General features: G+C 40.9%; 1 protein-coding gene across 1 annotated transcript in view; it reads right to left on the reverse strand.

Annotated features, from left to right (window-relative positions):
* Positions 1-13,636, reverse strand: part of CDH20 (cadherin 20) — a 118,975-nt gene that overhangs the window by 33,408 nt on the left and 71,931 nt on the right. Inside the window, exon 2 of the mRNA XM_015619552.3 lies at positions 4,181-4,549. Within this exon, the coding sequence (XP_015475038.1) occupies positions 4,181-4,423 (243 nt within the window). The 5' untranslated portion in view covers positions 4,424-4,549. The remainder of the gene's footprint in view (positions 1-4,180; positions 4,550-13,636) is intronic.

Genomic DNA, 13,636 nt, shown 5'->3' on the forward strand with positions numbered 1-13,636 from the left:
CAGTGAAAGAATGCAGCAGCTGAGACAGATACACATGTTAGACCTGATTGGGGAATTAGAGCTAGGCCTGATGGAAGAAAATGTGTTTTGGAACACCAACAAGTCCTCATTAAATAAGGAAAAGAAAAAAAAAAAGGAGAAAGAGGAAGTCAAAGTCAAATTCAAAGTCAAAAGGCAAAAATTAAAAATAAAAGAAAGAGAAAAATGAAAAAGAAATGAAAAACAAGGAAAAAAGAAATTTTTTTAAAAAATGGGAAAAGGAACAGGAAAAGAAAATGAAGAAGAAGAAGAAGGAAAAGAAAAAGAAAAAAAAGAAGCATTTTTTAAACATAGCAGTAGGTGTTCAGGAATTTTCAGAATACTTAGAAGCAAATAATGAATCAAACCATGGGTTAAATTACACCTTCTCTCCAGAGCCCTGTTTGGAATAAATGCAGTTGTGAAGGAAGCAAGCAAGGAATGAACATGGCATGCTATTAAGAATTTGGGAGTACAAGAGGATCTCTGTCTAACTGTGATTTGTTCGAAACATTGGGTCTCAACCAAGGCTAGGCAGTAAGAAATACTAGCAGCACTTTTGCAGCTTCTTGTATAACCTGCTCTTTCTAGACAAAGCAAAAAAAGAGTATAAAAGACATAACACTGCCAGACTGCATAAATCTGAAAGAATTTGGTGTCTGAAGGGGCTGAAGCTCACACCAAACTTAATATCAGGATGCTGTTTGGAGTATAAAAGTCACTGTGTTGGGAAAGTGATCTAGTTTTAAGTTGGCTCTGTCTTATGGGTGGTACAATAAATTGTGCTGCCATGTGGTTGATACAGAGTAGGAGGAATAAATTTGTACTTTCTCCTCTGTATTAAAGAATGGATTATTGGAGGAATAAAGCTGGTAAGTCCTGAGAAATTTTTAACCGTGTCAACCCGCATTGCTTCTTTTGATGAGAATAGTACAAAAAATTAAGGATGTTACATCTGCATTGGAATGACACATTTCCTGACAAAGGGCAGGTGGAAGAGAGTAGGGCTGCAGTCAGCAGCTCAGGGGAGAACCCACACAGCTCTGCTAACCAGTCTGTGACTGCATCCTTGATGTATTTCTCCCTTCTCTCCTTCCACGGAGGTAGCACCTGCAGGGGATTTTTGTAAGGATGCATGAGTGAGTGTGGTTGATGTAAATTGATAGTCTGTGGAGAGGTTACATTTTATTCATTTATTCAGCTGCTGTGATTCAAATGCTTCTTTGAAACAGGGTTAGGGAGTCTCCAACATGGCAAAATGGTGAAGTGTGTCCCCAGTTCAATTACTGACACAGTGTAGGCTGCTCATTGAATGTGGAAAATACCTGCTGTAGCAAATGAAGAGGCTTTGGTTTCCCTGGTTCATCCTATTAGCCAATAATGGCCACCTCTAGGAAAACTGAAGCCTTGTATTTATCTGTGACAGGACCAGGAACCCTCTGAAGCTGAAGTACTTTAAATCACTATCATAGCACTGGAGAAAAGCAAAAATTGTACTGACTTCACATCAGGAGTTTCTTTTATTTTCCTGTCCAGAACATATTTTGCACCTTGCCTTAACAGCTGTCCAGGAAACTTCACAGAATCACAGCAGCTTTGGAAATTGCATTAGGCAAACCTGGACCTATGGTTCAACTCAAGGTGCTTTTTTGGTTGCTCCAGTCATACAGAACCAGCCAGAACCAGGTGTACAACTGGCTCTGTGCTGTGCATTCTTTCTCCTTCTGACAAGGGTTTGGAGAGATGGATAAAAGCAAGGCCTGGCTATGAGGATGTTTCAGGATGTTGTGGGTGGTATCAGCTAGAAGGGGCCCTGCTGGGCCTGGTATGGGACCCAGGGCTGTTTTGGAGGGCTGGTGCGAGCAGGCAGCAGCAGACTGAAAGCCCTGTTGCACCTCCACCCCACTCTGTGCAAGCCTTTACAGAGCTATTTTTGAGTCAGCCTGGGGTGACTCGGGCTGAAAAATTCCTGGCCTGCCAGAACAATTAATTCACCCCACAGTCTATTCCCTGCTGACCCCTTTCCTAAGGATCCCCAAGACTCAGGCAGGCACAAATGCAGGCGGGCGATGAGTTGTGGGAGGCTGCTGCCCCTCGAGAGCGGCTGTGCCTCCGGCTGGGTGAGGCGAGGGGAAGCCTTTGCCTCACAGGGCCTCGCCGCCCTCACCCCAGCGCTCGGCGGGCAGCCCCGCACCCGGGTCGGGAACGGATGGAAGGTGTGAGCCCCAGAGGCCCTTTTGACAGCAGGGCTCCCGAGCCGGGACTACACGGAGCACTGCCGAGAGAGGAGACCTTACGAAGGGTGCAGCCGAGTCAGCCCAGCCGTGCTGGGACTAATTGGCCCTGTTAACCGTGGGAGCTAATTAGCCGCGTGCACACCGGTGCGAGCGCAGCCAGCGCCCAGGCAGCCCTGGAGAAGCTCCGTGACGGCGGCCGGGGCCTCAGAGCGGCGGGCACAGGCCATGAGGAGCCGTCTTGGTGTCCTTCCCTTGGGCAAAGCTGAGCGGCAGCGAGCTCAGGAGTGCTGCTGAATGTGTGTGCCAAGTGCGTGTGCACACAAATGGCAACACCAGGTCTAAAAGATGAGCTGCTTTCTCCTCATGCTTGCTTGACCTAAGATTCGGCTCACAAGTGGAAGCCTGAAGTCACTTCAGATGTAACTGAGAGTGTGAAATAATAAGTCTGGCCCTTGTTCCGAAGGCGGGAGTTGCCTGAAAACAAATATTAATTTCTTTAATCAATAGAGATACCAGGAGCTGAAAAGCTAGGTGCACAGATGAATGAAGACTAATGAGGTCTCATCTGGAGGCAATCACTAGTAATGCCATTGCTGTGGGAGGAAGGAGGGCACATCTTGCCGTCAGTCATGCAGGCATAAATCAGGAGGAGGTCTTCTGAAGCCCGTGGATTCATTTTGATTTATACTGGTGTGACTGAGAGCACAGTTTAGCTCTATGGGGATACTATGAATGATAAATATGAGTCCAAACTGGGTCTCTGAATATGTAATTTTTTTTTCCCCCTGCAGATGGATTGCTTGGAAGGAAAAATTGAGCCTATATCATATTAAAAAAAAAGCAATGAAATGTGAAGGAATTATTTTCTGACATCCTTTCTAAGTTATTTTCCATATATACCTATGTGTAGTTTCCACTTGTCATAACTGTATCTGATATTCTAGGCATGTAAAATCTCGATTGTATTGTTCAAGCACTTAAGCACATTAACTTTCTCCACATTTTTGTCCAGATTTTTCACCCTGGTGTAGAATAGAAGCAAAGTTGATGCTGACCGTAAAACTTTGAATAACAGGGTCAATACAGGGTCAGCGATTCAGGGTCTTTAAAAACAGTAAAGGAGAATGGTTATAGTGAGACAGGTTGTGACAGCAGTAGTCACTGGTCTGATTTCCAACAGCTTCTTCAAGGAGACACAGAATAGTAAATGCAAAATATAGCCAAGTGTAGGTATAGGATGAGCTCAGGAATATATTTTACACATATCTATACTGATGGGTAGGTTCTTGGGGTATAAGAGATCCAAAAGTAGGACCCTTCATAATTGGATTTAATGGGGTGTCCATCCACCCTTCTAGATCTGGAGCAACTTCTTTGTAGTACACAAAATTAACTTGCAGTCAAGATATGGTAAGCCGGAAGATACTCTGACCCTGAAGATTTGCAGAAAACAAAAACTGAAATGTCAGTTTTCAAGGGAAACTGCCTATTTAATTTGATTTTGAATTACAGATTCTAGCTGACTTGATCATGGACAGAAGCATGATCACAAACTCTTCCTTTCTTTCCTAATCCTTAGATGTCAATATAACCTTGCTTTGCCTTGACATTGTAGGAGTCCCTAGAAAGATTGCTGCAGATTTTCTAACACTACCTCAAATTGCAGATGATGATTGATGCAGCAGATCTCTTTGAAATAGGCAAATATATTGACAGCCCCTTGAAATAGAAATTCTTCCCAAACAAAGGTGACATGGGGCAAAAGCTCTTGGGAGCAGAAGTGAAATTAATGCGGATGAAGTCACTGCCAGAAAGAAGGCAAAGGCACTTGAGGGAACATCCCATGTTTCACCACAATCTGCAGATACACGGGATTGTATCCTGGATGGGTGCTCTTACAGACATCCTCCCTCTATGGGTCTTACCTTTCCAACGTAGAGAGGGTCAGTTCCTGTGTATTCCTCCAGAACAAAAAACTGGTTCCACACCCAGCTCCTCTTCATACGCTGGTGCAGCTTGTCTGACAGGTTGTCTTCTTGCCCTTCAGGGAGGGGCCTGGCACTTCCTGACAGCACAGTTGTAGTAAGGTCCATCAGTCCCCAAAAATACAAGGAGACACCAAGTCCAAACAAGTTCTTTGCATTGCTCATTCTACCTGAAGTCCACATCCGTATACTAGGACTGACTTAAAAGTCCAAATACAGTAACTGGGGTCCCTTGAGAAAAAAAGTAGGTCTTCTGTGTAGTCCTTTGAGATGTCCAGGAGAGATCCTGTTTCTCAGAAATGCAGTATCCTGTAAAGTTAAAGAAAATTCGTTAGAGGATGCATTTTTCCTCAAGGTAAATGAGTTTTCTCAATAGGCAAATATGCTATGGAGTATTTAATCTTCTATATAAAAATGTAAGATTAGGATGCACTCCTTTTGAAAACAGAAATACTATTACCATATAAGCTGCAGACCTGGAGCCTTAGGTACAAGTAACATCAGGGTATAGTCAATAAGTACGAGTTCTCTGCTTTGCTAATTTAGCTGTAGGGTTTCTTTATGATATTGATTGGAATGAGTTAAGTGCATGCTCTTTAGAAATATTTATGATCAGAAGTCCTTAGAGAATATTTAAAAACAGTTCATTCTGGAAAATTATGATAGCTGAAGAACAATATTTGGCAACCATCTTTCTGTTTGGAAACTATGCCACTGTCATTACACACACGTCCATGCACACATGTCTACATAAATACAGATATTGCTGTATTGCAAACTTTGAGTATAATTTATGGAAATTCCAAGTTATTTCTGGTTTTAATTATTCTTTCAGCCTCTCTGTTGCCTGAATTCAGGTTTCACACTCTGTTGCCTCCTCTCTGTGGAGCTGATTGCTGCTACAAATGCAACATTTCTAGAATTTGAATGGTCAGTTAATCATTTTATAACCCACAAAATGTTTCATAGTGCTGATGGCCACATACTGTATGTCCAAGCAAGTCATGCTAACACATTTTTTTCTTTCACAATCCTTAAAGACCTGTTTAGGCAAAAGAATGCTGACCGTATCAGAGGATAGTTTCTTATCAGTCTGGGTTTTTTTCTTGTCATGAAGTCAGTTTAGCTGGGTGACTTCACTCCAGGCTATGGATTGTAACTAACCTTTCCTTCATCATTTTGCTGAACTTAATGATCTAGTGCTGCATGCAAGTTACTCTGTCATAACACTCCATACATCCTCTGTTGGTCCAGTATTTTTGCTGTTCCTTTAAAGAACACTTATTTTTTCATGACAGACTATTAGGAAAGGCATGTGGAGCTCTGAGTCTTAAGCCATGAGATCACACTTCCTTTTACTCCTGTTCTACACTTAGGTGTTTAGGCTTAATTAATTGTTTTATCCTGTGGAAATAAATGTAGCAGGAGATGTCTGTCAAATATTTTCAACTGAAATCCTTGAAAGATTTCAAAATAATAAAAAGTATTTTAGACAGTTGCATGACTTTAAAGTAAAGCCTGAGACAATGCAATGTTTTTAACAGAGTAGAAGATTATGGTTATGAATTCCCCAGTATAAAGGCTGGTACAACTGGAGAACTGGGTACATTTAGAAATCTACTGAAATAGAAATTTAAAAAATAATCCAAAAGTTGTCTGAAATCTGAAGATGGCAGTGTAAGTCTGGAAGTGATGTCCACAGGGGGAGCAGAGACAAAATGGCCATCTAAGACTAAATTTACACAAAATAATGTTTCCAAGTATAAAGCCCAGAAGAAGTACAACCACATGGTTCTGCTAATCTATACAGTAGTGAAGTGTTGCAAAGTAATGGGTCCTTTACCTTGAAAAACTTTACAACCTAAGCCTGAATAGATACAACAAAGTCAAAACTATGAACACAGAACATGGTAAAATTCTTCTAAAAAGAGCAATGTCCAGAACTGCTGGTTGTTTAGACACTGACTACGTAATATGTTAGTGTTTATTGTCTGCAAAGCTGAAGAATGGGGCTTTACCTAAGCCATACAAACCCAGAAGGACCACAGCAATCTGTGAGTCTGTCACTTCATGAAGAAGTTGGCAGCTGTTTGTGAGAGGCAGGGATGTGGCTCACAGTCCCTGCTGGATGCCCACAGCCAAAGGAGTCCAAGAACTATTTGCTCAGGGCTTGCCTCTCTGTGTCCTGTGAGGCCTCCAAACCTCCAATACACCTCTAAACTGGGGAAAGAAGCCTGAAACCCTGCACACATAATGTACACCCACCATGCTCTTGGTATGTTCTAAACAACAAGTTATTCTCAGCAAAGTCAGGGGGACATTATTTACAACCCATGTTTTGCTGGTGAGTGAATGTGGGAAAGACCTTCACACCCCCCCCCCCGCAATGTAATTTGAGGGAATACTCCACTGCCTCTGCCCTTCAATGGGAAGAGAAATTGGGGGCAGGCTATGATCCAGCAACTAAGGTCCTACCTGGAGTTTTTGCTGTAAGAAATTCCATCTACTGCACAGATCAGTTACATTTTTGTTTATGTGGCAAAGAGGTGCTACAACATGATGGACCAATTCCTGTGGCAATCAGAATTGTGTTTGTAGGTGAATTCTCAAACCACCAATTCAAAACTAATGGTGTCAGATGTCTCCTGCAATTAAGTTTAGCCATCAAGGATTGACAGTGCTTAGGCAAGGTATCAAGATATTGTTAAATGGACTTGCAGAGTTACCAGTATACCTGTAATGAGGCAACAGCAAAAGAAATCTGATCATCAGGATGCTTTTCATCCACATGTGTCTCAGACTCCAACAATGTGCATTAAATTATCAAGAAGCAAGATAAATAAAAGCAGTGAAAAAAGGGTCAAGAGGAGTGAGGTAAATGCTTCAGGCTCTCTGTGAGAACAGCTTTTGTCATCTGAATGTGCAGTTCCTTGAGAAACCTTTTTGAGAAAACAGTGTACAACTCAGTGGTCCCTGGCAGCAATATCCCTAAGAACATTTCTTATTCCAAATGCAATCTTATTCTGGGGTATGGCATCTGTCAGGAAACTTGCCATTAAGTAATGTAAATTCTCATAAAAGGATGTTCCTTCCTTGAGTACCAGTAGTTTCCCCATTTAATGCCAGCCCATGGTGACATGGTCATATATTTTTGTATAAATGGAAGAAAGCAGTAGTATTGAAGTGGAACAGACTATTTTTTTTCCTTTGCTAATAGCAGAGTTTCTGGTTTCTCATGCCTTTCCAAAACTATGAACAAGCGGGCACAAACCCATTGCATTTTGTCTCTTGCCTAAGGGCAAATTGATACCATTAATAACAATGTTTAGTCCACAATGGCTCCTCAGTGAGACTGAAGGAGAATGACATTTTCTTTCTGTCTCAGGTCCTCAGCTGAGTGGGTTAAGTTAGTTAAGTTAGTTTTAGTGTTAAAGGGTTAAAGACCTCTGTTAACTCCTGGGCTGAGATGCTGCTGATCTGTCTGGGTCCCTTTTCCTGCAGTGTCACCAACCCCAGGTGTGTACTCTTGGCTTCTGCATCTGCAAGGCCTGCATGTCGAGGAACACATTTCTCAGCAGCATAAAAAGGCACTCACACTTAGGGTTTGAACTGTATGGTAGCACAAGTGGTGGCTGAGCTACAGTTAAGGCCATGGGTGACTGAGTCTTTCAGAGGACTCATGCAGATGGCTTCTTCACCAGATGAGTGTGATGAGTGAGTACAGGGTCACTTCAGCTGTAGACACAACGCTTGATTAGGATAAGAGCCGATGCTTGAGGTGTATTAGCTTGGTGGGATCTCTAGACTTAGATGATCCACAGTGTTTTTTGCCACAGATGGATGGCTCAGGTTTGGAGGCAGAATCTGTTCCTTTCAGGGAATCAGGGGGACCCATCATACAGGAAGGGTTACTTGGCATTACTGAGTGAGGCAGAACTGAACTTTTAATGTTCCCTTAATGCAAATTGTTTCTTGGAGCCCTTCAAAATGCATTCTTAAGGAAATCTGCAAGGATGGAATTGATGAGCCTTTGCTTGCCATTTGAAATATATTACAAAAACACATTTTGTGACTCAGCATGGGGATGTGCAAAGAATTTGAAGGCAGTAAAGAGAGGAAAATCTTGTTTTCCTTGCTGAGACACAAAAATTGAGGCCAGGAACACTACATGACCAAAATCTGTGAGATTTCTTCAGAGGGTGATTTATTTTTTAAAAATAACTTAAATGTTTCATTTTGTTTCTCGCAGGTGTCTACTCCATTGTAAAACATTTAGGTGTATCTGTGCAGTTTATGTCCCTGACCCAAAGTGAATGCCTTTCCTGCCCCTGCTTTTGTGATAAATATTTGATTATCAGCTCGGTTGTTTAGGTTACTTTCTCTGTTCTTGACTTGCAAACATTGCTGAAAATCCTTTTTCTTGTCAGTCAGCAGTTACAAATACGACTTTTGGCTTCATAAAGATCCATGAAGATCTGATTGATCTTCGTGCTACTTGTGGTCTATACACGGTACAAAGGAACTACTTAATTGTTCTACACAAAAAAGAGCATGCCAATGAAAATATTAATTTCTCTTTTAGCCCATATTGCAAATTAAAGTAGGCATTTTCCAAGTGTGAACTACTCTTCATGCTCTAATTCTACAGACATTCACCCTCCACCCCCATATTTGTTCTGTAATTAAATTGTTCTTAATTGAATAGCTAATTCTGGGCAAAGATGAAAAGGAAAATGAAATAACTGACAGAACCAACTTCTGGCATTTCTTGCAAGTGACCCATTTATCTTATTAGTTCTGAAGAGAACAGCACTTCCAACAAAAGGATAAAAACATTAATAGTTTGGATGACCATGTGGGCACCCAGAGAGTTCCACTGGGATTGAAATGTATTGTGCTCAATACATATTTACATAAATGCCAAGGATTTTATAGCCAAAAAGCTCAGACTTGAAAAGCTTTACTGACACGCTTACTGTACGCATCACAATGAGCAAGTGGTCTCCCAGAAAATAAGTGGACTATTTGCATTCATAAAATTAATTACTTGCTTATATCTTTTATGCCTGGTCCTTGCAATGGATTTTGCTGTGTGGACTGAGCACTCTTGTAGAATGCTACAGACCTTAGTGGAACCCATGCAGGCACATTGCTTGAGCAGAGGAAATTAATTTTGAGGGGATTTATTACACCGAGAAAGTGGGGAAGAGAAGCAACCAGTTTTAAACTCCCCCTTCTGTTTTCTCTGTACATGGATACACAAATACATGTGACACTTCTTAAGTAAATGTTTCAAATATGTCACATATCTTAGCAGCACATACACTGCACTAACAATATGCTAAAGAAAATTATTTCTATGTTTAATGACACATTTAAAGATTTTCACCCCAGTATTTTGCAAAAGAAATGAAACAAATTGGTAATGACCACAGTAAGAAGAAATTAAATTTGACTGAAAAGAATTCTTCAAATGGGCTGTTTACTTTGTTCCTTGAATTTCTAAATTTTGATATTTTAAACCAAGGTGGAGGTGGGAGTACTGTGCAGTTTTTTACCCACCATGAAATGGATTATTCCTTTATGTTTTCACACATTAGTTCCTAGGGCTCCTGTACCCTCATTTGCTTGCAGCTTTGACATAAGACACATTTGCAATAAACCCACAGGAGTACCAGTCAGTAAGCAGCTGTAGGCTGTATTCTGCACCAGACACACCACCACAGTGGGTGTTAAAACCACCTGCCAGGGATGGAGGCTCTGCTGATCCAGGACCTAAAATTTCTTAAGAAATTAATGCCATGCTTGTTTCCTTTTCAGCCCTAGTGAGGTTATATCTTGGAGTGCTGTTTCCAGTTCTGGGCTCCTCAGTACAAGAGAGACATGGAACTCCTGAAGCAGGTCCAGTGGAGGGCACTTAAGATGACCAGGGGACTGGAGCACGTCTCTTATGAGAAAAGGCTGAGTGAGCTGGGCCTGCTCAGTCTCAAGAAAGACTGAGGGGACCTCATCAATGTCTATAAGTACCTATAAGGGACTGTTCCAAGAGAATGGATCCAGGTTCTGCTCAGTGGTGCTGTGCAACATGACAGGAGGCAATGGGCAGAAACTGATGCGCAGGAATTTCCACCTGAACATGAGAAGGAATGTCTTTACTGTGCAGACAACTGAGCACTAGAACAGATTTCCCAGAGAAGTTGTGGAGTCTCCCTCATTAGAGATATGCTAGAAATGCCTGGTCGCTATCTTCTGCCATGTGCTCTAGGATGACGCTGCTGAAGCAGCGAGACTGGACCAGATGACCCCCTGTGGTTCCTTCCAACCTGACCCATTCAATGATTCTGTGATTCTATGATTTTATAAATCCTAATGCTTGCAGTACCTTAGTTATCTCTAAACAGGCTGCATAAATTATAGTCCCAAATATTTCTTTTTTTATTACTTTTCTTGAAAGCAGATTTGGCCTTAACATGTATTTTTATTTTTATTTTTACTTCACTTTATTAAGATCTTTATAAATACAATAAAACTTGACAATATACCATATGGTGCATAAACATTAACTCAAAATACAATCCATAGTCATAAAATTACGTCTACAGATTAGTCAACAATCTCTCCTGGGACACATCAGTGAACTCATTTTGCTCAAGATCTGAAGTCCTTCAAAGCTTTGGAGAGTCTGCAGAGTGAAAAATCCCACAGAACGACAGAGGGAGTCCCATCGTATAAATCCCAGCCCTATGGTTATAGATGCATAAAAAGATCAAAAAGAATGAAAGACATACACAATCACAAAGTAAACATTTCCAAACAGAATTATGCTGATAACTTGCATCAAGGGAAGATCTGATCCCCAGCTTTTACTCAGTGTGAGGCACCGTAAATACTACTGTAATGAGCAGTACAGAAGTACAGGACGGCTTCTAAAGCTCCATGCATGTCTGACTAACTCTGCTGAAGTCAACTTCAACAGGAACTGAAGTTCAACAGGAACTAAGTGTAGCATTGCAAATACACAGCAAAATTCAAATAAATTTCAGATAAAACAACCCCTCTTTAATCAAGGATGTGCAAAGATACACAAAACCTATGAAAATCATACTAATTATGCTTTCATTATTAAGCAAAAATTCATTTTAATTTTCACATCCTGACTACTTTTGCCATGCTGTCAAAAGCACTGTACAAATAACTCTAAATTGTGAATTGATGTTCATATAAAGTAGCACATATAATGATTTAAAAAATACAAACAAAAAACCTTTCCTCTCCCCAAAGTGTGACCTTTCTTTGCAGCTGTACCAGGAGCCTTTACTCAGACTTGTCTCAAGGCCCCTGAGCAATACAGGCATCTGCCATTCCCCTGCTATGGGATAAAACCTGTTCTTGTTGTACACCTGGACTACATTTTGAACCTGAGGTGATCCTGTCGGTGCTGCATGGTGGCTACGGTAGCAGATCATATTCTTTAGCTACAAAACATTTCATTTTGTGTGTGCTAGTCCCCACAATATGACATATTTCCATGTAGCAGTGAAAAATTCTTTCTTTCTTATCCCACAGCTACTGCACAGTTGATAAGGCTCTCTGATAACCCCAAATGCCCAAGGCAGAAAAGGTGTTATCTCCCATCTGGTGACAGATATGAGAAGTATCTGTCTGCCTGCACCAGGTAGAGGTAATATTTTGGTAATATTTCTTCCCATGCATGAAGATCAAAACCAATGATTGGCAAGGGCCTATGTGCTGTTGCTGGTGAAGACAACTTCCTAATTTCATTATGACTGTGTTCCTTGTTAATTTGGTATTTCATACAGCATTTTGTCATATTAGAAATGGATCCAAACCAACCCATTTGCAAAAGCAGCTGTTGAAGATGAAGAAGTGAATGGGCAATATATTTTTCTAATCCATCTTGCCATCTCTCATAATTACTGCATGCATCCACTGGCACATATTGGACAGTGGGCTTTTCTGTTGTTGTTTTTGGTTTGTCTGTTTGTAGGCTTTGTTGTTGTTTGTTTTTTTAAATTGTGTCTTTTCATAGGGAAAGAGTATTCTTTAACTTAGAAAATAGATGTAGGTGCTCGAAAGGTGGAAATCTTTCTTTGAATTCATATTTCTTGACTCTGACATTGTTCAGCAGTACAACACTGGCACCTGCACCTCCCCGATCTCATTGATTGCCTTGTCTGAGCATGAGAACACAGGCTACTAATCAACAAGATGAACATTTTCAAGTCATCTCCAAGCTACAGTATATGAAACCAAACCAGCAAAAGAAACAGAAGTCTTCAGCCTCCTTCTGTGTCTGAAATACTAGAGTCTACCTTGTTTTTATCACCTAGCTTCAAAGTGTTTCCAGAAATACAGAGTATTTCTATGAGTGCTTAGCCTTCACAGGACACTTTCAAGCTGAAAGAATAAAGTAAGAAGCAATAAATATGTGCTGACCTCATTTGTCGCAGTTCTAAGACAGCAAGCAAAAGGTCCATAAAGCCTGAAAAACAACCTCACATGCTTTGCATGCCAGCCTCTAGGTTTTAGTCTTCAAACTCAGCTGTTGGAGTTTCCACGGAGAGTGTAACATATTATCTAACTGTCCTCTATAAATATATAACAACATCTACCCCTCACAAAAAAGTATGTATTATCTATTTTCCGTGCTCTTCATAAGCCTGTTGGGACATGTTTCCAGCTTTCCCAGTGCCTCCCATTTCATAAGATGAGTATCCTAAATGAAGCAGTTCCTCTGTCTGGATTGCTTAATGGCTAAGCAGAACAAGCATTTACTAGAATATAAAAGAATGTTTGTCTTGCTGGCAAACTCTTTGCTTGTCTGTTTGTTACAGGTGAATCATTCAGAGAAGAATCCAAAACCCTGTGCTCCATCTGTCTTAGTATTCAATTTGTAATGGTGATGTAATAGCGGCTTTTGTAAGAGCTGAGGTATTCTTGGCCAAAATTCCCATCCTTCCATTATCTGCTGTGAGCCATCTGGTTGCTGTCCTTCAGAGGGAAGAATCTTCTGCAGCTGTTTTGAGTCTGATTTCCCAAAGAAACGAGCTTATGCAGTGATATAATTGCACTGATATTCTCTTAGCACTGTGAAAGCAGAGATCCCAAAGATTACTGTATTTCATAGAATCATAGAATCATTAATGTTGGAAAAGACCTCTAAGATCATTGAGTCCAACTGTTTGCCCAGCATTTCTATCTGCTCCTTGTGGATTAGAAAGTTTATTTGAGAAGGGATAACCAGGTTAATGTCCCACTGAGGAAATTATGTGCACTTACACAATGTCTTTGACTAAGGGATCATCGTCCTTGCAGTTCTGGAATAGTAACTGAGGTATTTTAGCTGTTATGACAAGGCAGCTGTAAGGAGCTGAA

Source organism: Parus major, chromosome 2 (genome assembly GCF_001522545.3).
Source record: "Parus major isolate Abel chromosome 2, Parus_major1.1, whole genome shotgun sequence".
NCBI lineage: Eukaryota > Metazoa > Chordata > Aves > Passeriformes > Paridae > Parus > Parus major.